At 39.1% G+C, this 24,837-nt stretch overlaps 1 protein-coding gene across 2 annotated transcripts in view; it reads right to left on the bottom strand.

Moving 5' to 3' along the window:
• Positions 1–3,744: 3,744 nt before the first annotated feature.
• Positions 3,745–24,837, bottom strand: part of CBFB (core-binding factor subunit beta) — a 71,133-nt gene continuing 50,040 nt past the window's right edge. The window contains exons 5-6 of one of the 2 annotated variants that reach the window (XM_002761058.5): positions 22,001–22,127; positions 3,745–6,121 (exon numbers count right to left, since the gene is read on the bottom strand). In XM_002761058.5, the coding sequence (XP_002761104.1) occupies positions 6,099–6,121; positions 22,001–22,127 (150 nt within the window). In that variant the 3' untranslated portion in view covers positions 3,745–6,098. The remainder of the gene's footprint in view (positions 6,122–22,000; positions 22,128–24,837) is intronic. The other variant, XM_002761059.7, reaches the window with a different exon arrangement.

Genomic DNA, 24,837 nt, shown 5'->3' with positions numbered 1-24,837 from the left:
AGGTATCTCCATGCCCACGAAGCTACCCCTTAATGTTCCTACTTGTGTTACCACTGGGACCAAGTTTCAGATGCCAGTCTTGTTCTCGCCAGTCAACCAAAATGAGTTTTCTCAAGCACCGATTCCATCAAGGTCACAACCCCTTAATGGCTTCCTGTTCACCCTTAGGAGTGATCCACTTGTTTTAACATGGTTGGAGGCCGGGCGCCTCACGCCTATAATCCCAGCACTTTGGGAGGCCGAGGCGGGTGGATCATGAGGTCAAGAGATAGGGACCATCCTAATCAACGAGTTGAAACCCCATCTCTACTAAAAATACAAAAATTAGCTGGGCATGGTGGTGCGCGCCTGTAGTCCCAGCTACTCCGGAGGCTGAGGCAGGAGAATTGCTTGAACCCAGAAGGCAGAGGTTGCGGTGAGCCGAGATCATGCCATTGCACTCGTCTGGGTAACAACAGCGAAACTCTGTCTCAAAAAAAAAAAAAAAAACACGTGGTTGGAAGGGCCAGTCCAGCACTGCTCTTCTGCCCTTCCAGATTCATCTCACTGCTGCAGCCCCCTTTTCCATGTTCGTCATACTCAGCTGCTTAGTTTCTCAAACTTGCTAAGCTATTGCCTAGCTACCTGCAATACCTTCTCTAGCTAGTGTAGTGTCCGCCATCCTTCAGATCTTAGCTTGAACGTCTCTTTAGGGAAGCTTTTATTCACCCAGACTAGATGTACTCTAAGAGCCCGTACTTCCAATATAACTTAAATGGTGTTACTGCCTTTGGTCAGCTTTTGAGCTAGACTTTAGATTTCTTGTGAGCCGGTACATATCTATTTTGGAAACTGGATATTTTTCCCCCTAAATAATCCTAGGGTGTAGTCATACTTTTAGTCTCTTTAAAAAAAGAGCCTCAGCCAAGTGCAGTGGCTCATGCCTATAATCCCAGCACTTTGGGAGGCTGAAGCGGGTGGATCACAAGGTCGAGAGATCGAGACCATCCTGGTCAACATGGTGAAACCCCGTCTCTACTAAAAATACAAAAATTAGCTGGGCATGGTGGTGTGCGCCTGTAGTTCCAGCTACTCGGGAGGCTGAGGCAGGAGAATTGCTTGAACCCAGGAGGGTTCAGTGAGCTGAGATCGAGCCATTGCACTCCAGCCCGGGTAACAAGAGCGAAACTCCATCTCAAAAAAAAAAAAAAAAGAGCCTCAACATTTTCCATTTTTATAGGTAAGATCTTGCTCTGGTTGCCCAGGATGGAGTGCAGTGGCAAGATCATAGCCCACTGAAACCTCAAAATCCTGGGCTCAAGCGATTCTCCCACTCCAGCCTCCCAAGTAGCTGAGACTTAGAGGTGTGCATCACCATGCCTGGCTAATTAAGAAATTTTTTTTACTTTTTTTTTGAGATGGAGTTTTGCTGTTGTTACCCAGACTGCAGTGCAATGGCAGGATCTCGGCTCACCACAACCTCTGCCTCCTGGGTTCAAGCAATTCTCCTGCCTCAGCCTCCCGAGTAGCTGGGACTACAGGCGCGCACCACCATGCCCAGCTAATTTTTGTATTTTTAGTAGAGACGGGGTTTTACCTTGTTGACCAGGATGGTCTCGATCTCTTGACCTTGTGATCCACCCGCCTCAGCCTCCCAAAGTACTGGGATTATAGGCATGAGTGACCGCGCCCGGCCAAGAAAAATATTTTTGTACAGATAAAGGTCTCGCTATGTTGCCCAGGCTATTCTTGAGCTCCTGGCCTCAAGCAATCCTCCTGACTCAGCCTTCCAAAGTGCTGGGATTACAGATATGAGCTACGCTGTCTGGCCTTTTATCTACTCACATCTCCTCAACATTTCTGAAACTTGAATGAGGCCAATAACAACCTTAATTCTAAGTTGCTTAAATTTTCTAACCAAAAGCTGAGAGTTGACTAAAACAGTGACTTATCTGTTTTAAACAAACTAAACTTCCATTTACATCCATGATTTCATCCTGTGACTGTCATTTTTTAGCTTTGGAACAATTTTCAAATGCCATATATGAATATATGATGGTGATGCAAGAAAAGGGATTGATGCTATCTAGGGGGAATCACGTATTCACATCTGCAAGACTAAAATCTTACCTTTAAAGAATGTTTAGGAGATTAAAACACCAAAGATATCTTATAAATACTCAGTTACATATATTTGGTAATATCACTGTGGTGGTTTTACAAAGATGTCCACAAATGCTTTGACATCCCTGCCTTCAACAGATGAGATTAATATTCCTCCCCCTTGAGTGTGGGCCAGACCCAGTGAATTGATTCTAATATAGAGTATGGCAGCCCAAGATTCAGTAATAAGACTGTGTGTTTGGCTGGGCATGGTGGCTCACGCCTGTAATCCCAGCACTTTGGGAGGCCAAGGCAGAAGAATCATTTGAGGTCAGGAATTTGAGACCAGCCTGGCCAGCATGGTGAAACCCCATCTCTAGAAAAAATACAAAAAGTAGCCAGGCATGTAGATGAGCACCTGTAATCCCAGCTACTCCGGAGGCTGAGGGAGGAGAAAAGCTTGAACCCAGGAGGTAGAGGTTGCAGTGAGTGAAGATCACGCCACTGCATTCCAGCCTGGGTAACAGAGTGAGATTCCCTCTCAAAAAACAAAACAAAACAACAGACTGTGCTTTCAACTTGGGTGTGTACTCTCTTGGATCACTTGCCTTGGGGGAAGTCAGCTGCCCTGCTGTGCACTGTCCTATGGAGAGACCCACAACTGTGCATGAAACTGAAGGAGGTCTCTGTCCAGCACCTAGCAAGGGAACACCTACCTTTCATCTAGCAGGCTGCAGAGAGCAGAGGCCAGTCAATGAACACATTAATGGGTTTGAAAGGGGATCTTTCATCCAGCGAAGCCTTGAGATGGGTGTAGCCCAGGGTGACTCTAATCTCATGAGGAACCCTGAACCAGAACCACTGATTTGTGACTCACCTGTGGGATAATACATGTTTACTGTTTTAAGCAGCTAAAGGCTAATGTGGTATGGATAATACAATGGCTTGTGGCTTAAAAAGCTCCCCATTGCCAAATGAGGCATAAATCAAGTAAGATATTTTTCACCAAGCAGCCCAGAACTAGCATATCCAATTATGTTTCTAGAAGCGATAAACTCACTAAAACCATGCTGTTACTGCTCAAACAATTTTCTGAAATTAACTCTCAGAGCATGAATCCTACTCTTTGGAATTTCCCTTAATGTTGTCAATTCAGAATTTAAAGGCATTTTTGTCATTTGCAGTAAGTCTGGTGGTGAATGAGAAAAAAATCTCTTTATTATGGATCAAGCTTAAGGCATACTTCCAAAGAAAAGGGCTTACTTTTCTGTTGTAGGAAAAAGCCAGGAGTCATCTTAAGAATATATAACACCAGCACAATCAAAATGACTGTATTTCCAAAACAACTAGCTTGAAAGATGAAACTAATTTGGATGTGTAATTAAAAATTCTTCCTTCCAACACCACTACTTTATGGTCATATCTCACAGGATGGGTAAATCAAGCTAGATTTCTTAAAAACCATAATATACACTGGGGGATTTGTATACCTTGTGTTATCTACATTTAAAGTAGTCTTTGGAATAAACAGAAATGACCACTAGATGCCACTGTTGTTGCTTTCTTCTTTTATAAGAAACAGGATCAAAGAACAATTTTCATGTCATAATTAACACTGGCACAGAAATTATTGGATTACATCAATGAAGAGCAAAGACCCTGTTTTTACTACATAGAAGTTTATTGTGAAAGTAAATTAAACATACAAACACACAGTATGGCTAATGGTGACAAAAGCAATCTGGTAGCTTAAGGCAAGTTTTAATGGAGATGAATTTAGAAAAGATGATGCAATGATGTAATTTTGTTTAAATATAGATTATGAAAAAATATCAAACTGCATCAATAACTTAATAGAAGTAGTTTTCAAAGCCTGCACTAATGGAGAAAAAGGGCTCATGATCTTAATGCCAGCATTAAGACAGACAGAAGCAGCGCGGTGCTAAACGATAAGAAAATCCAGCATCTACAGGAGGATGGTAACAGGAACATTTAATAGCATTTGATCGTATTTACTGGTGGACTGAAAGCCCTTAGCTAGACAATAGAGGAAAATGTACCATCATCATGTTATTTAAAAAAATTTAAGTGCAGAAGTCAAAAACCAAGGAGCTCTGTAATAAAGTAACCATAAAACACCACTGTAAGGATCACTTAAATAGCGATTCCCTCAGGGGAAATTAGGGCACTGAGTGTGTAAACATGTGAGCTGTACAACACCAAACCCAACCAAATTCATTCATAGTACTTATAGTTAACGAAAAATCAGCATGGCCTTTAATGATGCATTATTGTTTATAACAATTTAAACACACTCCTTACCATGCATGACTTCAAATATATAACAAATATTTTTATTCTGATACAGGATATCTGTTTATGAAATAAGATCTATATACAATGAAAGTAACACCTCCCTCATCAATCAAGTAGTTATATGCTTTTTAAATGCAAAGACCTTATTCAGACTTCAGTTCATTTTCTGAATTGACTGTGTCACTTTTTCAACTCATTAAAATAATGCCATTTTATGATAAAATACATTTTTCAAAAATTCAGAAATGTACTAACATTTAATAAATGTGACCATGAAAAATATTTGTAAGGAGGTGCCAAATGACTTAGCACTTTTTTCCAGTCTGTATCTAAAAAAAAAGTTGCATTCAATTTGACAGTAAGCCTATTTAAAAAATATTCTTACATTAATTCATCTCAAAAGGTTCTATTAATAGTCCTTTTGCAAAATACCATATATATAGCTGAAAATGTTTTTTTCCAGAATTAATGGAAGAAAATGTATCCTCTGCACAGATGAACATTTTCTCTCTAAAACTAATCTTCCATCATCACCCAGCATGTTTTTACAAAAGCATGCAATATAAAATACACATAAAAGCAGCTATCTTAAACATGATTTTAATACAATATTACCTTTGTAGCTGATTCATCACTGTCTCCAGTTTAATATGCTGTTACATACATGAAGAAGCTCTAGTATCCCTTTTCTGACTGACTTTTTAAAAAAATCCCTGAATAAAACAGAAGCCAGCCTGTGACTTCTTTAGGCATTTCAGTAGAAGATCATCTATGGAGAATATCTCCAGCCAAACTCATGATTACAGAACAGAAGCTAAAACAGTCTGGGTCAGATTACAGAGTTAATACCAATTTAAAACTTTTATGTTTAAAAAGAAAGAGCCTGTAATTCCAGCACTCTGGGAGGCTGAGGCAGGAGGATCGTTTGATGCCAGGAGTTTGAGACCAGCCTGGGCAACACTGCAAAATCCTGTCTCTCTCTATATAAAATTTAAAAAAAAAAGAAAGAAAGAGTGCTGATTATTAGCATTTAAAAGGATACTGCAACTTTAATAACTGTAAACTTTGTTAGAAGGCTGTGGCAGACAGCTCTATGCTACTAGGTATTGAGCCTGTAAATAATGCAAACAACATCAGCAGTTTTAAAATGCTATAAAACTACAAAAACACAAAAGAAAATGGGGCAAACAAAACAAAACAAAAAAACAAGAATGCTTATCTAAAATGAAGCTGTATAACCAAAACATCTAGAAGTACAAAAAAAAAAAAATTAGAAAAAATGATTAGAGAAACCCTCTGATATAATTTTAATATCTTGACCTGTTTTAAAATGACACAAACTTTTAAATTAAAATGGAAGAAAAAGAGCTTTACGAGTAGATAGTTTCAACTCACTAAAATAATGCCAACAAGGTAGGCTTGCATAGAAAAAAAACTTCAAATTATTACTGGCTACATGCTTAAAAAATTAGAAATGCAGGTTTTATAACCATAGTGCAAAACCATGGCAGTTTTTGATGTCTATTACTGCCTACGGTTGAGAAATAGACGGTAGTACCTCCAGTTATCACAGTTTCTGGTCTTTTAATTAATTATTTCTGCCAACTAGAAGCAATGTGTATGTAAAGATGGGTGGCACACATCTGCTGTGCTATTAACGAAGTTTGAGGTCATCACCACCACCTAAATTGGAACCAGGACTAGGGTCTTGTTGTCTTCTTGCCTGCAATGACAAAATTATAATCTGGGGTCAAAAAGTGTTCTGATAATCAAAATGCTATATATATAAAATAACCGACAGTAGCACATAAAAAAAGTCACAACTAAAAAGTTTTCAAACAATATATTCACATATAACAGGCAAAAAAGCACAAATAAAATTATGTGTGACATACTTTACTAAAGTTTCCTTAAAAATCAAGAAAAATCATTTTTATTCAAAAGTCAATCACCATAAATATGTACTATGTGTAAAAGAACAATAAATGGAGGGCCGTGCGCAGTGGCTCACACCTATAATCCCAGGAGTTTGGGAGGCTGAGGTGGGCGGATCATTTGAGGTCAGGAGTTCAAGACCAGCCTGGCCAAAATGGTGAAACCATGTCTCTATGAAAAACACAAAAAAATTAGCCAGGTGTGATGGTATGCACCTGTAATCCCAGCTACTTGGGAGGCTGAGGCACAAGAATCCCTTGAACATGGGAGGTGGAGGTTGCAGTGAGCTGAGACTGCACCACTGCACTCCAGCCTGCACAACAGAGCAAGATTCCATCTCAAAAAGAAAAAAGAAAAATCTGTAATTTATAGTTTTGGAAATAGAGGATTTAACTTTAACACATTAGCCAACTGTTTTAGAAGCAAATAGTTCCTTTTAGTAAAAGCTGACATTTATTGAGTACCAACTGTCTGCTAGGCCCTGTTCTAAGTACTTTCCATGAATTAAATAATTTTTTAAAGAGATAGGGTCTTGCTATATTTATACTGCCCAGCCTCAAACTCCTAGGCTCAAGCAATCTTCCTGCCTCACTCAGCCTCCCAAGTAGCTAAAACTACAAGCACATGCCACAGCACCTGGCTAGAACTAATTTAATCCCTCCCAACAACCTATGACATAAGTGCTGTTATTTATTTCTATTTTATAGGTAAGGAAACTAAAGTCACAGAGAAGTATATGTTCTACTAATTATATGGCTGAAAAATGTAGCATTTTATAATGGATAAAGTATTGTCTCATAAGTTAAAAATAGAAATACAAAATTAGAGTCCTTGGTGCACTTATATTCCCAGATGTATTTTTTGTTTGTTTTTTTTAGACAGGGTCTCGCTCTGTCACCCAGGCTGGAGTGCAATGACATGATCTCTGCTCACTGCAACCTCTGCCTCCCAGGTTCAAGTGATTCTGGTACCCAGTCTCCCGAGTATCTGGGATTACAGGCATGCATCAACACACCTGGCTAATTGTTTTAAAATACTTTTAGTAGAGATGGGGTTTTGCCACGTTGGCCAGGCTGGTCTAAAACTCCTGGACTCGGCCGGGCGCGGTGGCTCAAGCCTGTAATCCCAGCACTTTGGGAGGCCGAGGCGGGTGGATCACGAGGTCAGGAGATCGAGACCATCCTGGTCAACATGGTGAAACCCCGTCTCTACTAAAAATTACAAAAAATTAGCTGGGCATGGTGGCGCGTGCCTGTAATCCCAGGTACTTGGGAGGCTGAGGCAGGAGAATTGCCTGAACCCAGGGGGCGGAGGTTGCGGTGAGCCGAGATTGCGCCATTGCACTCCAGCCTGGGTAACAAGAGCGAAACTCCGTCTCAAAAAAAAAAAAAAAAAAAAAAAAAAAAAAAAAACTCCTGGACTCAAGCGATCCACCCACCTCAGCCTCCCCAAAGTGCTGAGATTACAGGTATGAGACACCATGCCTTACTGAATTAACTAATTTTTTTAAACAGATGAGGTCAGTTTATCTTGATGGCTCACCCCTCTAATCCCAGCACTTTGGGATTACAGGGGTAATCTATAATCCTGGGAGGCCTTGGCTTCCCAAGTAGTAAGTTTTCCTATGTTAGATAATGGCAACTCCATTTTACCAGTTGTTTGAAAAAAAAGCCTTGAGGTCACCCTCAACATCTTTTTTTTGTTGTTGTTCCTGTTGCCCAGACTGGAGTGCAATGGCGTGATCTCAGCTCACCACAAGCTCTACCTCCTGGTTTCAAAGGATTCTCCTGTCTCAGCCTTGCAAGTAGCTGGGATTATAGGTGTGCAGCACCATGCCTAGTTAATTTTTTTTTTTTTTTTGTATTTTTAGTAGAGACGAGGTTTCACCATGTTGGCCAGCCTGGTCTCAAACTCCTGACCTCAGGTGATTCACTGGCCTTGGCTTCCCAAAGTGCTGGGATTAGAGGGGTGAGCCACTGTGCCCAGCCACTAAGAGCAAAATCTGATAGCTCTATCTTTGAATATATCCTGCATCTGACTACTTCTGACTACCTCCACCACTCTCACTCAAGTCCAAGCCACCCTCATGATTTAATGTTCTTGTTTTTAGCTACCTATGTTATATGGCAACAGTTGGGACTAACCACAATTACCCATACAGTACTTTTAGATACTGGAATTGTGCACTAAAATTACCTACTGATTTCTCCACTGCCTTTGGCTTTTGGAAACAAATTTAACCATAAATCATATTCTGACTTCAATTTTTAAAATCTAAAACAGTTGTTAGAGAAAGAACATCTTCAATCTTCAAAAAAAAAAAACCATCTCAACACGTCACATTGTACAATATCAAGTTCAGTCAAAAGCTATGTCATCATTTTTCAAAAGGCTTATGTTATTTATACAAAAATAACAATTACCTTATTTACTTTAAAACCAAATAAAACCCAGTGCTAACTTCTTTAATCTTTCTCTTTTTTTTTTTTTTTTCAGACGCAGTCTTGCTTTGTCACCCAGGCTGGAGTGCAGTGGTGCGATCTCGGCTCACTGCAACCTCTGCCTCCAGGTTCAAGTTATTCTTCCACCTCAGTCTCCTGAATAGGTGAAACTACAGGCTTGTGCCACCATGCCCAGCTAATTTTAGTAGAGATGTGGTTTCACTATGTTGGCCAGGCTTGTCTCAAACTCCTGGCCTCGTGATCAATAAACCCACCTCAGCCTCCCAGAGTGCTGGCATTACAGATGTGAGCCACTGCCCTGGCCTAATCTTTCTTTTTACTTTCCTTTTATTTTTTTTTTTGAGATGCAGTTTTCACTCTTGTTGCCCAGGCTGGAGTGCAATGGCCCGATCTTGACAAACAGTAACCTCCTCCTCCTAGGTTCAAGCAATTCTCATGCCTCAGCCTCCTGAAGAGCTGGGATTACAAGCATGTGCTACCATGTCCAACTAAATTTTTTGTATTTTTAGTAGAGACAAAAAATAGTAGAAACAGATTTTACCATGTTGGCCAGGCCTGATCTTGAACTCCTGACTTCCCACAGAACAGGGATTACAGGCATGAGTCAATGCACCTGGCCTCTTTCTTAAAATTTTGATATATTTCTCTAGCAGGTTTTCACTATTTTGTTAGCAGATTAGACAATGACTAAATTTTAATATATCCTTTTCAATTTAATAGGTTAAAGTTATACTGCATGGTCACAGACTAAAAGAGCTATGGAATGCATATGCATCAGAAAAACAATTTATGTTCCATACACAATCAATGCTAAATGTTAGTGTAAGGACAGATCAATTCTGCAAAATCAGAGATGGTGATATAAGCATCTGCTTTCAGTCAATGAAGGTTTGAAAGGGGCTGAGCAATGAAGAAACACGGAGAAAAATCAATCCTAATTATATATTTATAAATCACTACTAACCTACCAATAGTACTTTGTGAAAAGAATATTTCAGCTTTTGTGTCTTGGGGAAAAAGTAATTTTCAAATTATTTTAATAATAATGGGATGACTCCAAATGTATGACAAAGATAGTCATCAGCAGCTGGAGTTTTCCCTACTGGTCACAGCTGTGCAGAAATAGCCATGGATTTGTTTAATATATTACATTTTTGGTAAAAGCACAGAGAATAGGAGTAAAGAAAAATTGTTTTGCTATTACTTGTGGGTTTGGTTTCTATTTACATTGTGAAAGAACTGAGGAAGATGCAAGGCAAGACACTGTGATGAACAGTCAAGAATAGGAACAAAAAAGAGGAGGGGCCCAGGCATGGTGGCTCATGCTAGTAATCCCAGCACTTTGGGAGGCTGAGGTGGGAGGACTGCTTGAGCCCGGGAGTACAAGACCAGCCTGGGCAACATAGTGAGATCCCATCTCTTAAAAAAAAAAAGGTGTGTGGGGGGAAAGTCTGACAGTACATACAAGAGTAGAAGAGGAAAGCATGAGAGATCTGGAAGACAGGGAGGACATTTAATGCTAGAAGGGAAGATGTACTGACCATCACATGAAGGAGAAAAATGCAAAAACAGATTTAAAATCAGTAAAATAGCTTCCAATAGTACTAGAACTTAAGAGCTGAATAAACAGCTGCCTTAAGAAGCAGGACCTCTTACTGTGGCAGTTTTCTAATGGAGGCTGGATGTTTTTGCAGGATTTCCTCTATGGGTAAATAAACTCGACTAGATGATGGCAAAGAAACTCTCTGAACTCCCATCATCCTAAAAACACAAAGTTTATCATTTCTAGTTTCTTTCTTCCCAGTCATGGGCCCTTGATTCTAGCCTTTTATTAACAGTTATTTCAGAATTAGAGTTTTAATATAAAGCACACATCCATGAGTCTGATTTCAGAACATAAATCTATGAAGAATTAATCTCAACACTGTGCTACAGACCTCTTACTACCAGTCACTCCCTTGTTTTCGTTCAGTATATTATCTCCTAGGAACATGGAGAATAGGAGGCAGTCATGAGGTAACTCCAAATGGGAGACAAAAGAACACACATCAGCAGCTGGAGTTTTCCCTACTTATGAGGGCTATGCAGAAATAGCTACGAGGAGGGAATATCCAGAATGAAGAAAATTTATTGGTTGATCTCCATTCTTTTAATATTGAGATCTCAAAAACAAAAAAAATTGCTGAAAACTTCATGGGAAAATGCCCTAACAATTAAAACAACTACATTTAATTGAGTGTGTACTGTGTCCAGATACTGTAGTATTCACTTTATGTTTGATACCTGGCTAGAAGAACAGCTGGGTGTGGTGGCTCATGCCTACGGTTTACAGTAGGCTGAGGTGGGACAACTGCTTGAGTCCAGAAGTTCAAGACCATCCTGAGTGACATAGTGATATTCTATCACTACAAAAAATTTTTTTAAATAAGCTGGGCATGGTGGCACATGCCTGGAATTGCAGCTACTTGGAAGCCTGAAGCAAGAACTGCTTGAGTCCAGGATATCAAGGCTGCAGTGAGCTATAAGACTGCACCACTTGGCTCATGCCTGCAATCCCCACACTTTGGAAGGCCGAGGCGGGCAGATCACCTGACGTCAGGAGTTTGAGATCAGCCTGGCCAACATGGTGAAACCCCATCTCTACTAAAAATACAAAAATTAGCCAGGCATGGTGGTGCACATCTGTAATCCCAGACTCAGGAGGCTGAGGCAGGAGAATCGCTTGAACCCCGGAAGCAGAGGTTGCAGTGAGTCGAGATCGGGCCACTGTACTCCAGCCTGGGCAGCAGATTGAGACTTCATCTAAAAAAAAAAAAAAAAGATTACACCACTGTTACCTAGCCTGGGTGACAGAGTGACACCCTGTCTCTAAAAAAATTAAATTCAGGGGGAAGGAAGGGAGAAAAAAATAAATAAAATTCTGAACACAGAATTATAGAATTTTAGAGTGGCAAAGTACTTGAGAGATCTGATTCAACCCTCATTCTGCAAATGACAGCCTAAGATGAAGGTTAAGTGATATTCCCCAAGTAAGATGGTTGGAGGTAGAGTCAGAATACAAAAGCAGACCAATGGAAAGGATGAGCCTTTAACTTAAATCAGTATTAATGTCGGCCTCCTTAGGTCCTGCTAGTTCTCCCTATTGCTAAGTCTGGAGGAGACGCAAAGCACAAATTTTAAGTCCCAACGTGAGAGAAACGAATGCACTTTCCCCAAACTCATCAAAAAGCAGCCATAAAAAAGAATGAGTTCATGTCCTTTGCAGGGACATAGATGAAGCTGGAAGCCATAGATGAATCTGGAAGCCATCATTCTCAGCAAATTAACGCAGAACAGAAAACCAAACACTGCATGTTCTCATTTATAAGCGGGAGCTGAACAATGAGAACATACAGACACAGGGAGGGGAACATCATACACAGGGGCCTGTCAAGGGGTGGGGGACAAGGGGAGGGAGAGCATTAGGACAAATACCTAATGCATGCAGGCAGGGCTTAAAACCTAGATGATAAGTTAATAGGTGGAGCAAACCACTATGGCACATTTATATACCTATGTAACAAACCTGCATGTTCTACACATGTATCCCAGAACTTAAAGTAAAATAAAAAATATTTTTTTAATAAAGGCTTAAAAAAGGTCAGCAGACAATTATAAACATCTGTCAGATGAGTAGACTGCCAGAGCTGATCCAACAGGCATGTCAAAAAACACAGTTCTTACAAAGTATGCAACTTAAGGAAAACTTTAAATATAAAGTAACATTTTAAAATGAAATAGTGTAAATAACCTACATTTCTGGGCTTGAGCCATCATGGTTCTACCACTTTAGTTTTGTGATCTTAGGCAAGTTTCTTACCCTCTCTTAGCCTTGGTTCCTCAAAATGAAGATACAACTTAAAGAGCATTTAAAAATCAAATATAAAGGCAAAATTACAATGTACACTGCTTGGCACATAGGATGCACTCATAATGCTGTTATTACAGCAAAGCCACTCATCACTTCCCATTTACATTTATGAATTTTTCGAATAACTACTCAAATGTTAAAAAATACATATGCTGCAGATAGAATAACTTTTAGAAAATAAAACAAAGCTAAAACAAAATTAATCTATTAAAAGTCTATAGCTCTTCTGATACAGAACCAAGACTCTCTTCCTCTGATAGCGGTAGAAGTCAGATTTCGTATCCTCTTCCTCCTTCGTTAATCCTCTTCTAGTCTCAGTCTGAGTTCATACTCCCAGTTCATTCTCATTTATTGCCCTTGCCCAAAACATATCCCAGGAATGCCCAGTACAGACATATTCTCATGTTGATTTATCCATACACAAGAAAGAATACTGGTAGAATTAAATGATTTGAAAACTGAAGTTTTTGGAAATTTAAAATAAATAGAGGCTGAGATTTTTTTCTTGGACCACACAAAACTGAAGGCTCCAAAACTAGGCAAAATAAAAATACAAAAACCACAGAAAACTTTTTGCCTGTTTTATTTCCAAATAGTTTCCACATAAAATTCTATGATTTGAATTGTATTAAAATTGCTTATAGTAGGATAAACAATAATTTACCCATTCTCTGACATTAAAGGCAACCATTTATTTGCTGCCACTTTATAATCTAACCAAACGTAGGCATTTTCAAGATAACAGAGAAAATATCTTTTAGCACCCCGTCACCTTGGAACTGAGTTAAAAGCCAAGAGTGCTGTCTTACCGTTTTAGGTTAAGAGGTCAATCAAATTGAAGGCAGTCTCTAGAAACAGAGACTAGTGTACAAGTTGCTATCTTTCCAACACAACTATGATCAGAGCATGAAATCTGACCGTTATTAACCTCAATCTTCCTTTACAAAAGACATGTGAATTACAGTTATAGACATGAATTTCCCAAAAAGAACAGCCATGGGGAACATACATGTCAACATTTTCAGATCAAGGAAGAATTCTCAGAAAAGGCGCTAGGATGCTTCTATATGGCAACAGATGCCAATGGGGAGAGTTTCACAAAAGTAACTTCTGTGATTATTTTTCTTTTTAAAAGCCTTCTTTCTATACAAGTACAGAATAGTACCCAAATTGTTAAGTATGTAATCACGAATTTTCACAAAGCAAACATACCCACCTAACTAGCACCCAGATCAAGAACATTACCAGAATGTGGGAAGTTCTCTTCATACCCACTTCTGGTCAATACTCAACCCCCAGGGTAACTGGTAGCCTCCAAGAGAGCAAAGAAAAGTCCAAAATCCTTTACCAGCTGTTTCGAAAAACCAAACCAATCAACCAAACAAAAAAACACCAGAATCTAAAATAGCTTGGCAAAATAGTATCTTCGACTTTCACAGTTTAAAGTTAGGATATGACTACTTTTACTACTTTACTGCCACTCCAGATATGTTGTGAGCCAACTGCACAGAAAAGAGGGGGTAAAGGAAGTGGCTTCCACTGAGTCCCTATTCTAAGCCTCAGATACTGAGCTCTGTGACAACCTGGGAGGAAGGTTTTACTGATAAAGGTCAAAGAGAATAAGCAACTTTCTCAATGCTATTTGGCAACAAATAGTGGAGCCAGGATGCAAAACCTTGTGCTCATTCCACTATAGCCAGAGTCCTCAAGTTATGTTCTGCCACCCAGTGGGTTCTGTAAAAACACCCAAGGGACACCAGAGGGAGACCAGAACAATCCCTACCCCTGCTTTGACCAGAGCAGTGCCTTTTTAAAAAATTATTTTATACAGTGGAACTCTGTATACAATTTCAAATGAAAGAAGGGTCTCAATTTTTTTTTTTTTTTTGAGATGGAGTTTCGCTCGTTACCCAGGGTGGAGTACAATGGCGCGATCTCGGCTCACCGCAACCTCTGCCTCCTGGGTTCAGGCAATTCTCCTGCCTCAGCCTCCTGAGTAGCTGGGATTACAGGCATGTGCCACCATGCCCAGCTAATTTTTTGGATGTTTAGTAGAGACAGGGTTTCACCATGTTGACCAGGATGGTCTCAATCTCTTGACCTCGTGATCCACCCGCCTCGGCCTCCCAAAGTGCTGGGATTACAGGCGTGAGCCACTGCACCCGGCTGGGTTTCACATTTTTTAAAATGGCCTATATGCCAGAGAATACAGATAGGAAGTTCTTAAAATCTTCTTTTTTTTGAGACGGAGTTTCGCTCTTGTTAGCCAGGCTGGAGTGCAATGGCGCGATCTTGGCTCACTGCAACCTCTGCCTCCTGGTTTCAGGCAATTCTCCTGCCTCTTGAGTAGCTGGGATTACAGGCATGTGCCACCATGCCCAGCTAATTTTTTGTATTTGTAGTAGAGATGGGGTTTCACCATGTTGATCAGGATGGTCTCGATCTCTTGACCTCGTGATCCACCTGCCTCGGCCTCCCAAAGTGCTGGGATTACAGGCTTGAGCCACCGTGCCTGGCCCTAAAATCTTTTTTCATTATTCTGTGTAATACTAAAAGCAAATTTAATTTTTTTCTAAATACATAATTAATGATACAAAATTCATAAGGTACAGAAGATACACAGTTAAAAATAATTTGCTCATTTTGTTCCCCCAGATACCTGGTTCTCCCCCAGAGTTTCTAGTTCCAGTTTCTTACATATCCTACTAGAGAATGACTATGCACATTCAAACAAAAATTACCCAGAGTAAGAAAAAGACCCACAGAATAAGGTATTATGCACAGTATTATATATATTATATACAGTATTCTATATCTTATGTACATCATTTTAATGTATACCAATAATTTAACAGTATTTGGTAAAGGTTACTAACATAAACAATGCTTCCATTTCACTATAGTTTCTCATTTCAAATTAATGATAATCTGCTATTACCTCTGAAAGGTAAAGAAAATATTGTATTACTGAAATAGGCTTTTCCAGAAAAATAAGAAAATGAAAACACTAAATCCTATCATGACGGATTGAAAACTTTCTAAATTTTACAGATGGTAAAATGGAATTTTAGAATCAGTTTCAGGTTAAAACACACTGGTGAAAATCAAAACCCCTTGGGCCACCAACCACTTGGAGTTCTGCTTCCCCCTCTTAGTGATCTTAACCTTACACATACGTTAAACAGTCAAGAGCACCACTATTACAAGTTTAGCATGGCAGGGCTGGAAGCCTCAGAGATTGTCCAAACAGAGGAGGACATCCCTAAGCCTCTGTGCTGCCAGGATCTGAAGCTTCCAAGGGCCGTTTACTGAGTTACTGCCACCCACGAGTTACCACTGTTCTCTGGCCCTACCCTCCAGCCAGGCATCAGGACCACCCACTGGAACCATTATTATTCTTTTCTGCCTAAGCCTTTTCTATTCCAGGCAAAACGGTTCTTAACCTCTCCTGGCAGATTTTATTTTTCAACTTAAGCATCTTTATGGGTGGTGTATAAGTTAATTTCCTAGTGCTAAGCTGTATTTGTGCAGGCCTCCTGGTTAGGAAACTGGTTTAAATACTCACTTTTTCTTCCATTAACCAAATATTTGAAGGACAGCAAATCAATTAATTTTTTTGAGACTCTCAGCTTCATCAACTGTAATTAATGTTAGAGTAGATGATGTTTGAATCTCTAAAGATGTCTGAATTACAGAGGGGAAACGACATTTTCCTCCAATATTCTCTTTTTAGGAAAAAGAAGGTAAACTGCACAAAAATAAGCTGACATTAGGAATTTTTTATGGATGGAAAAAAAAAAGAAGTAAAATGCATACACACAAAGGGCCAAAAGACATGAAAACCCCAAATTCCCTTATGTGATTGCCAGTGAATGCACTGGAGTCAGATTCTAGCTTAATTTTCTAGATGACAGTTCTCTACAAGAACTAATGTTTTATATTACTGCCATAAGGGACTACAGGATCTTAAATCATTCATGAAAATTTAACTGTTTTCTCTATGCTCTAGGTTATAATGCAGGGAAAGTGCCCTGATACACTTTAGAGAACTAAAAGGATGTTCCTGTTAGCCAAATAATTCAATAAACCGGAACCAGCATTATGGTGGAGCTTTTAGTGCTAAAGAACTACTTGAGAGATATTATTTACTGTAGGCATACACATACCAAGCATCATACTAAGTGCTTTACAAGCATTTTCCCATTTAATACTCCATTTCTATGAGAAAATTAGGGGTGAGGGAAGTGAGGGAGCAGGAATCTCAACTAGGCTTGACTACAAAGCCCATGCTCTCAATCACCGACAAAAAAACAAGTAGAAACTATTTATGTGAACAAGAAATTATGTGACACTTCTATCAACATATGATATTGATACTATATGCACAATATAAACTCACATACAAAAATATTCTTCCAATATTTTAATTTAGAAAAATCAAATTAACAATGTATTTATATTTATTTTTGTTTGGGTGGGGAGACAGGGTCTTGCTCTGCTGCCCAGGCTGAAGTGCAGTGTCACAATCATAGTTCACTACAGCATTGACCTCCTGGGCTCAAGCAATCCTCCCATCTAGCCTCCCAAGTAGCTGGGAGCACAGGTGCATGCTACCATGCCCAGCTAGTTTTAAAATTTTTTGTAAAGACACAATCACAAAGTCTTGCTATGTTGCCCAGGCTAGTCTTAAACTCCTGGGCTCAAGCAATCCTCTCTCAGCCTCCCAAAGTGCTGAGATTAAAGGTGTGAGTCACCCCAATTTGGAATACACAATTCTTAAGTCAATTAATCAGAGTTTTATGTAAAACAAAATATATACAAAAGCTTTCAACAGTTGTCCCATTGTCAAATAGTCAATCTCCAAAAATAACGTAACCGAAGAGCACTTTTTAGAAAATGATTTCTATATTCATTTAAGACCATGTTAGCTTGCTCCAGAAAGACTGACCAATCATTCTCTGACTTGGCAGGCTCTCTTACTCCTCCATGACTTTGCATACACTGTTTCTCCTGCCCAGAATGCTTTCCCCAACTTGTCCAACTGCCAAAACACACTCTACCTTCAAATCCCTCTAAGTGTACTGCCTTGTGAATCTCCAAAACAGAGGCAGACATAGGCTTCCTCTACACTGCTGTTGTCCCCTTTTTGAACCTTCATTATGTACGGTAGTTGCTAAAGTACACTACAATGATCTGTTTATCTATCCATTTTTCCTCAAGACTGATAGTTGATCAAGGACAGAAAAAATGTCTTTTTATTATCTATATATTTCTCAGTCCCTAATGCAAAATACAGCCCAACACACTTGGGGTTTATTACTAAACTAGTTAATATAAACCAACAGATTATAAATATTTAGAATCTTTCCAGAGACCATTAATATGTATTATCTACTTGAACTAGCCTAGCAGGCTCTCCTATAATTCTGGTTTTCAGACAGGCAGGATAGGGGCTGTTTTTTGAAGATATGAACAACTAAGCAGTATACAAAGTACTGTGGTAGGTAACGTGGAAGACACAAAAATCAGGGGCTCCATCTTATGGGAATGCCATAAAGTGGAGGGCACGGATGTTTATAATTGTTTCAACATGTTGCTCAATAAGAACACTAGTAGAAATAAAAACTGCTACAGAAACTACAGAGTGGAAGGGCTTTATGATTCAGAAAACTGAGGAAAGCCTTGATATTTAATGAGGAACATTCAAGTTGGGTTTTGATGGACAGAAAAGAACATTCTACATCAGGGAACAAACATCATGAGCAAAAAGGTTCAGAAATATAACACATGTGTATTACGCATTTTAAAGCTTCTAAATTTTACAGATACACAATGAAAGGGCATGGTCTGGAAGTCTTGTATTCACATATGAAAATGACAAGAATTATAACAGCTTCAAATAAAACAAATACATCACATATATCCCTCCATATTCTTCTCTTAGCTAACAAGTATTCCTGAGGACATCCTCAGCTGCCATCAGCCCATTAGATAAATTAACCCACTGACAAAGAGATCTAGGAATCACTGTAAGATATTAAATTTTAGGCTTGGTGCAGTGGTTCACACCTATAATCTCAGCACTTTGAGAGGCCAAGGAGGAAGAATTGCTTGAGCCCTGGATATTGAGGCTGCAGTGAGTCATGTTCACACCACTGCAATCCAGCCTGGACAACAGAGTGAGACCCTATCTCAAAAAAAAAAAAAGAAAAAAAAAAAGACATTAAATTTTATTTCAAGGCTGGGCATGGTGGCTCACACCTGTAATCCCAGTACTTTGGGAGGCTGAGGCAGGTGTATCACCTGAGGTCAGGAGTTCAAACCAGGCTGGCCAACATGGTGAAACCTCATCTCTACTGAAAATACAAAAATTAGCGAAGTATGGTGGTGGGTGCCTGTAATCCCAGCTACTCGGGAGGCTGAGGCAGGAGAATTGCTTGAACCTGGGAGGCTGCGGTGAGTTGAGATTGTGCACTGCACTCCAGCCTGGACAATAGAGTGAGACACCGTCTCAAAAAATTTTTTTATTTTTTATTTTTTTTACTTCATACACTAACCACCAAATACACTAGATCTTTAAATGTATTCTAACATATTTTAACACAACAGGAAATACTCTACAAGTGTATACTCTTAACAGTGGCACATACTCTAAAACTGGTTTCACATGTATTTACTCATTCAATCCTCACAATGACCATACGAGACAGGCATGATTATTACTCCTATTTTGTAGATGAAGAAACTCAGTGATAGAAAAGTGAAGTAAGCTGTCCAAGCTGTCAAAGTAAATGACAGAGCCAGATTCAGACTTCTGTCTGGCTCTAGTCTGGGCTCTTAGCCAGTTTGTCTGTCTACCTACCTACCTACCTACACACACACATGCACACACACTTTAATTTAATTAATAGTGTACATATAATTTGGTGCTTGGAAAAAACCCACAAATTTTCTTCATAATGTAACATTGACTTTAAAACTTACAAAAAAAGTGGTAAAATACACATACCATAAAACTTACCATCCTAGCTATTTTTAAGGCACACAGTTCAGTAGTGTTAAGTACAACCAACTAGAACTCTCTTCATCTTGCAAAACTGAAACTCTATACCCTTTAAATAACTAACCCCCATTTCCCCTGGCAACCACCATTCTACCGTCTGTAGATTCCAAAAATATGTAGGACATAAATTTAACAATCTTAGGTACATAATACTGACTTTTAACGCCTGGAAATGGTTCTATTTAGTTGATACACTATAATTGTATTTTAATATGTTTTGATTATCAAAGATGAATGTGTGCTTTTTCTATTTCTTCTATGAAATGCTCATGTTGAAAAAAGTTTATAAACTTGAAGCATGATACATAGTAATATTTGACAATATTCTTCTTCAAACACATTAGTTCTTATCTTGATAATTTATTTTGATAATTTTTTCTAAAATACACTTTTTGAGGGGGGTGGTAGGGTCTTGCTCTGTCATCCAGGCTGGAATACAGCAGTGTGATCATAGATCTTGCAGCCTTAAGCTCCTTAGGCTCAAGCTATCCTCCTTGCCTCAGCCTCCTGAGTAGCTAGGACAACAGACATGTGCCACCATGCTGGGTAATTTTTTATTTTTTGCAGAGATTGGGGCTTGCTATTTTGCCCAAGATGGTCTCAAACTCCCAGCCTCAACCAATCCTCCCACCTCAGCCTCCCAAAGTGCTGGGATTACAAGTATGAGCCATCACACCTAACCCTAGAATATACTTTTTAAAGAAAATCTGTATTTCTGAACAATTTGTATATACTTTGAATATTAATCTATATATAATTGAGGTCTGCTTAAGGCAGGGTACAATTTTGTGTGAAAAAAAAAATTAAAATTCAATTGTCAATTAAAAGACACATCAAAATTCAGAAACCAACACAGTAGATTTAAAAAGGAGGGGGGAAGGATCAATTTTATTTTTGAGACAGTCTCACTCTGTTGCCAGGCTGGAGTGCAGTAGCACGATCTCAGTTCACTGCAACCTCCACCTCCTGCGTTCAAGCAATTCTCCTGCCTCTGCTTCCCAAGTAGCTGAAACTACAGGTGCCACCAATACACCTGGCTAAATTTTGTATTTTTACTAGAGATGGAGTTTCACCACGGATCAGGCTGGTCTCGAACTCCTGACCTCGTGATCTGCCTGCCTCAGTCTCCCAAAGTGTTAGGATTACAGGCGTGAGCCACCGCACCCAGCAATGATAGAATTTTAAAACTGGGTAAGACTAAACTTCAATGGGTACTAAAACTAAAGAAACACAATAAATAATGATAAAAATTAAAATGATTACTTTTGAGCAGAAATGATGAGAAAGTCATGATTAGATGTATATATGGAAGGGGCTGCCGGGGTAGCTATCAAAGTTCTATTTATATTTTATTTATATATTTTTTATATTTTCTAAAGGAAGGATCTCACTCTGTCACCCAGGCTAGAGTACAGTGGTGCAATCACTGCTCACTGTAACCTCAAACTCCAGGGCTCAAGTGATTCTCCTGCCTTGGCCTCCCAAGTGTTGCTAAAACTATCAACATGTACCATCACACCCAGCTAATTTTCCTACTTTTTGTAGTGACAGAGTTGCTCATGCTCAAAATTTTATTTTTTTACCAAACTGTGGTTGTAAGGATGTTAGCCTTACAATAATTCATTCAACTATAAATTATTATTTATTTATTATTATTTAAAAAAAATTATCCTAAGTAAAGCAGCACAGGAAGCTACAGATTTGTTAATGCTGATTTCTGTAACTGTTATTTTACTTAATAATAGGAAGGTTAAAATAAAAAGTCTGTTAATTCCATTCTTTGAGTAGTCTGAAAATGTTAAATTTTCCTTTAGTTAAAATAACATAAATGACTAAAAATTATAGTTACAAAATTAAGACAAATATTCACAGAAAAATGAAAAGTAATATTACTCCAAAGAGTTTTAATAATGTTCTAAAAATATGCAGTCTATATTAACATAAGCTAATGTTTACAAATAATTTGAAAAATAAAAAAAAGAGGTAAGATTTTGGGTAAATGAATTAAGAGAAAATATACCTTATTACAGTAAATGATTTTTATGAAGACCAATTACTGTGGAATTCATGTACAACCTTAAATTAGAATAAACTATTTACAGCAATTACATTTAACAAATACAAAGTAAGAGACTACAACTTCTTAAAAATGAAAGACAAAATTAAACTATTAAAAAACATTATGCACAAACATCACAAACATAGCCTGAGAGTTTGGGGGAAAGTACTAACCAGTTACTGCCAGCAGCTGTGAAACTCTCACCTCCATTTCCTCCCGATGAGACCTGTCTCTGTCTTCAAATTCACGTGTCCTTCTCCGAGTCTCTTCAAAGGCCTGTTGGGCTAATGCATCCTCCTGCTGTCAGAATACATAAAATGCCTATTTCAATTTTGATTTATTAAAAAAAATAAGATCTGGGGATGTTTTATTTTTATTTATTTACTTGTTGCAACAGCAGCCGGGTGTGGTGACTCACACCTATAATCCCAGCTCTTTGGGAGGCTGAGGCAGGCAGATCCCCGGAGGTCAGGAGTTCAAGACCAGTCTGACCAACACGGTGAAACCCTATCTCTATTAAAAATACAGAAATTGGCTGGGTGTGGTGGAATGTGCTTGTAATCCCAGCTACTTGGGAGGCTGAGGCAGGAGAACAGCTTAAAACCCAAGAGGCGGAGGTTGGAGCAAGCCAAGATTGCACCATTGCATTCCAGCCTGGGCAACAAGAGCAAAACTCTCTCTCAATAAAAAAGAAAAGAAAAGAAAAAGAAACAGAGTCCCGCTCTATCACTCAGGCTGGAGTACAAGTGTAGTGGTACAATCATAGCTCACCCCAACCTCAAACTCCTAGGCTTAACTCCATTACAGTAATTCTCCTGCCTCAGTCTCCCAAGCAGCTGGGACTACAGGCACCCACCACTGCGCCTGTTTTTTTTTTTTTTTTTTTTTTTAAGTTTTTGTATAGACTGGGTCTTACTATGTTGACCAGGCTGGTCTAAAACTCCTGGCTTCAAGAGATCCTCCTGTCTCGGCCTCCCAAAGTGCTGGGATTACAGGTGCAAGGCACCTTGTCCAGCCTTTTTTATTTTGACAGAAACAAACAGTAGAGTATTTCAGAAACAGCAACACCATTTAAAAAAAAAAAAAAACTGTCAAGAGGTACTTTTAAAGGAAAACTTCAGTATTTTATAATTACACCTTAAAAATATGTCACATTAATCATTCTAACAATTGAAAATGCTCTTCTATTTGATTTACTTACTTCATCCTACTCATCAAAATCCTGATCTATACAATATTTAAGCCATAGAAGAACAAGAAAAAAATGTGGTAAATAATTCTATCATTTGAGGAAAAGAAAGGCTCTCTAACTATGAACTAAAGCTGGAAATATAAATGAAGATGAACACTGACTACACAAATGTTGGAAACTTCTGGACAACAAAAAGCAAATAAAATCCCAAGGGAAATTATCAAGGAAAATATATTTGTATCATATAACAAATCTATGTCTTTTCCCAGTTAGTGGCTAAAGATCTGCAGATGAAAGAAACCCAGATACCTCAGGACTCACTGGGTCTAAAAAGGCAACCAACTTAAACTTTCTCCTCTACTCTTTTTTGGTCTCTGTTGTGGCCCCATTTTTTTTCTGCTAGAAACCTGAGCCATCATCTTTGACTCTTCACTCTTTCCTTATCTCCACAGTCCATCAACCACTGAGTCCTACCTACCTGATGTCCTATGTATTTTGGAATCTTCAGTGTCCTCTTCATTCCTATAAAAATTTTCCTAGTTCAGGCCCCTAAAATCTCACCTACACCATTGAAAAAGTCTCCTAAACAGTCTCTCCTTGCTTCCATTTGGTCACTCTCCACCCAATCTACCACACAGCCATCAGAGAATACCTTTAAAGAACAATCTGATCACAATGCTCCCAACTTAAAAAAGCTCCCTCGCTGTCTACAGCCCAGGATGCTTGACCTTTGCAGTCACACACTTCTGAATACTAGATTTTTTTTTTTTTGAGACAGAGTCTCACTATGTCACCTAGGCTGGAGTGCAGTGGCATGATCTCTGCTCACAGCAGCCTCCACCTCCTAGATTCAATCAATTCTCTTGCCTCAGCCTCCAAAGTAGCTGGGACTACAGGTGTGCACCATCATGCTCGGCTAATTTTTGTATTTTTAGTAGAGACGGGGTTTCACCAGGTTGGCCAGGCTGGTCTCAAACTCCTGACCTCAAGTGATTCACCCACCTCGGCCTCCCAAAGTGCTAGGATTACACAAGTGACCCACTGTGTCTGGCCAGAATACTAGGATTTTTCATGATACACTTGAAGAAACTAAAAGATCCAAAACAATACCAGAAAAGTCATATATACTATTGACTTTCCTAGATTCACTATATCAAGGGATGGCAACGTAACTCAGCTGTAGCCAATGAGACAGAAACACAAGTCACCTAATGGCGCTTCCAAGAAAGTTTAAGACATTTCACCATTCCACTTTCCTAGGAACTGATAAAAGTAGCCATCTTGCAAACATAATAATCAGGACAGAGTCACATGGTAAGCATGGTACAGCAGCAAGATTAAAAGATTTCATATCATGTCAGGGTCAAAAAAGAATAAAAAGACCTAGAGCCTCTGACACTATAATTAAGTGCTATTCCAGGCCTGGACTGTTTACTGCTGGGTATCTTGTTCTGTGTGATAAATCCTTTATTTGTCACCATAAGTGGAGTTTTCTAATACTTAAAATTTTCAGTGACAATGTCTGTAACATAAACAGAATAGAAAGATGTAATCAAATTCCCTTTTTTTTTTTTGAGACAGAGTTTCGCTCTTGTTACCCAGGCTGGAGTGCAATGGCACGATCTCAGCTCACCACAACCTCCACATCCTGGGTTCAAGCAATTCTCCTGCCTCAGCCTCCCGAGTAGCTGGGACTACAGGCGTGTGCCACCATGCCCAGCTAATTTTTTTGTATTTTTAGTAGAGATGGGGTTTCACCTTGTTGACCAGAATGGTCTCGATCTCTTGACCTCGTGTACCTTGTGATCCACCCGCCTC

Source organism: Callithrix jacchus, chromosome 20 (assembly GCF_049354715.1).
Source record: "Callithrix jacchus isolate 240 chromosome 20, calJac240_pri, whole genome shotgun sequence".
In the NCBI taxonomy this organism is placed as follows: Eukaryota; Metazoa; Chordata; class Mammalia; order Primates; family Cebidae; genus Callithrix; species Callithrix jacchus.
The sequence above is the reverse complement of the archived record's forward strand: the minus strand, read 5'-3'. Positions and strand labels throughout refer to the sequence as shown.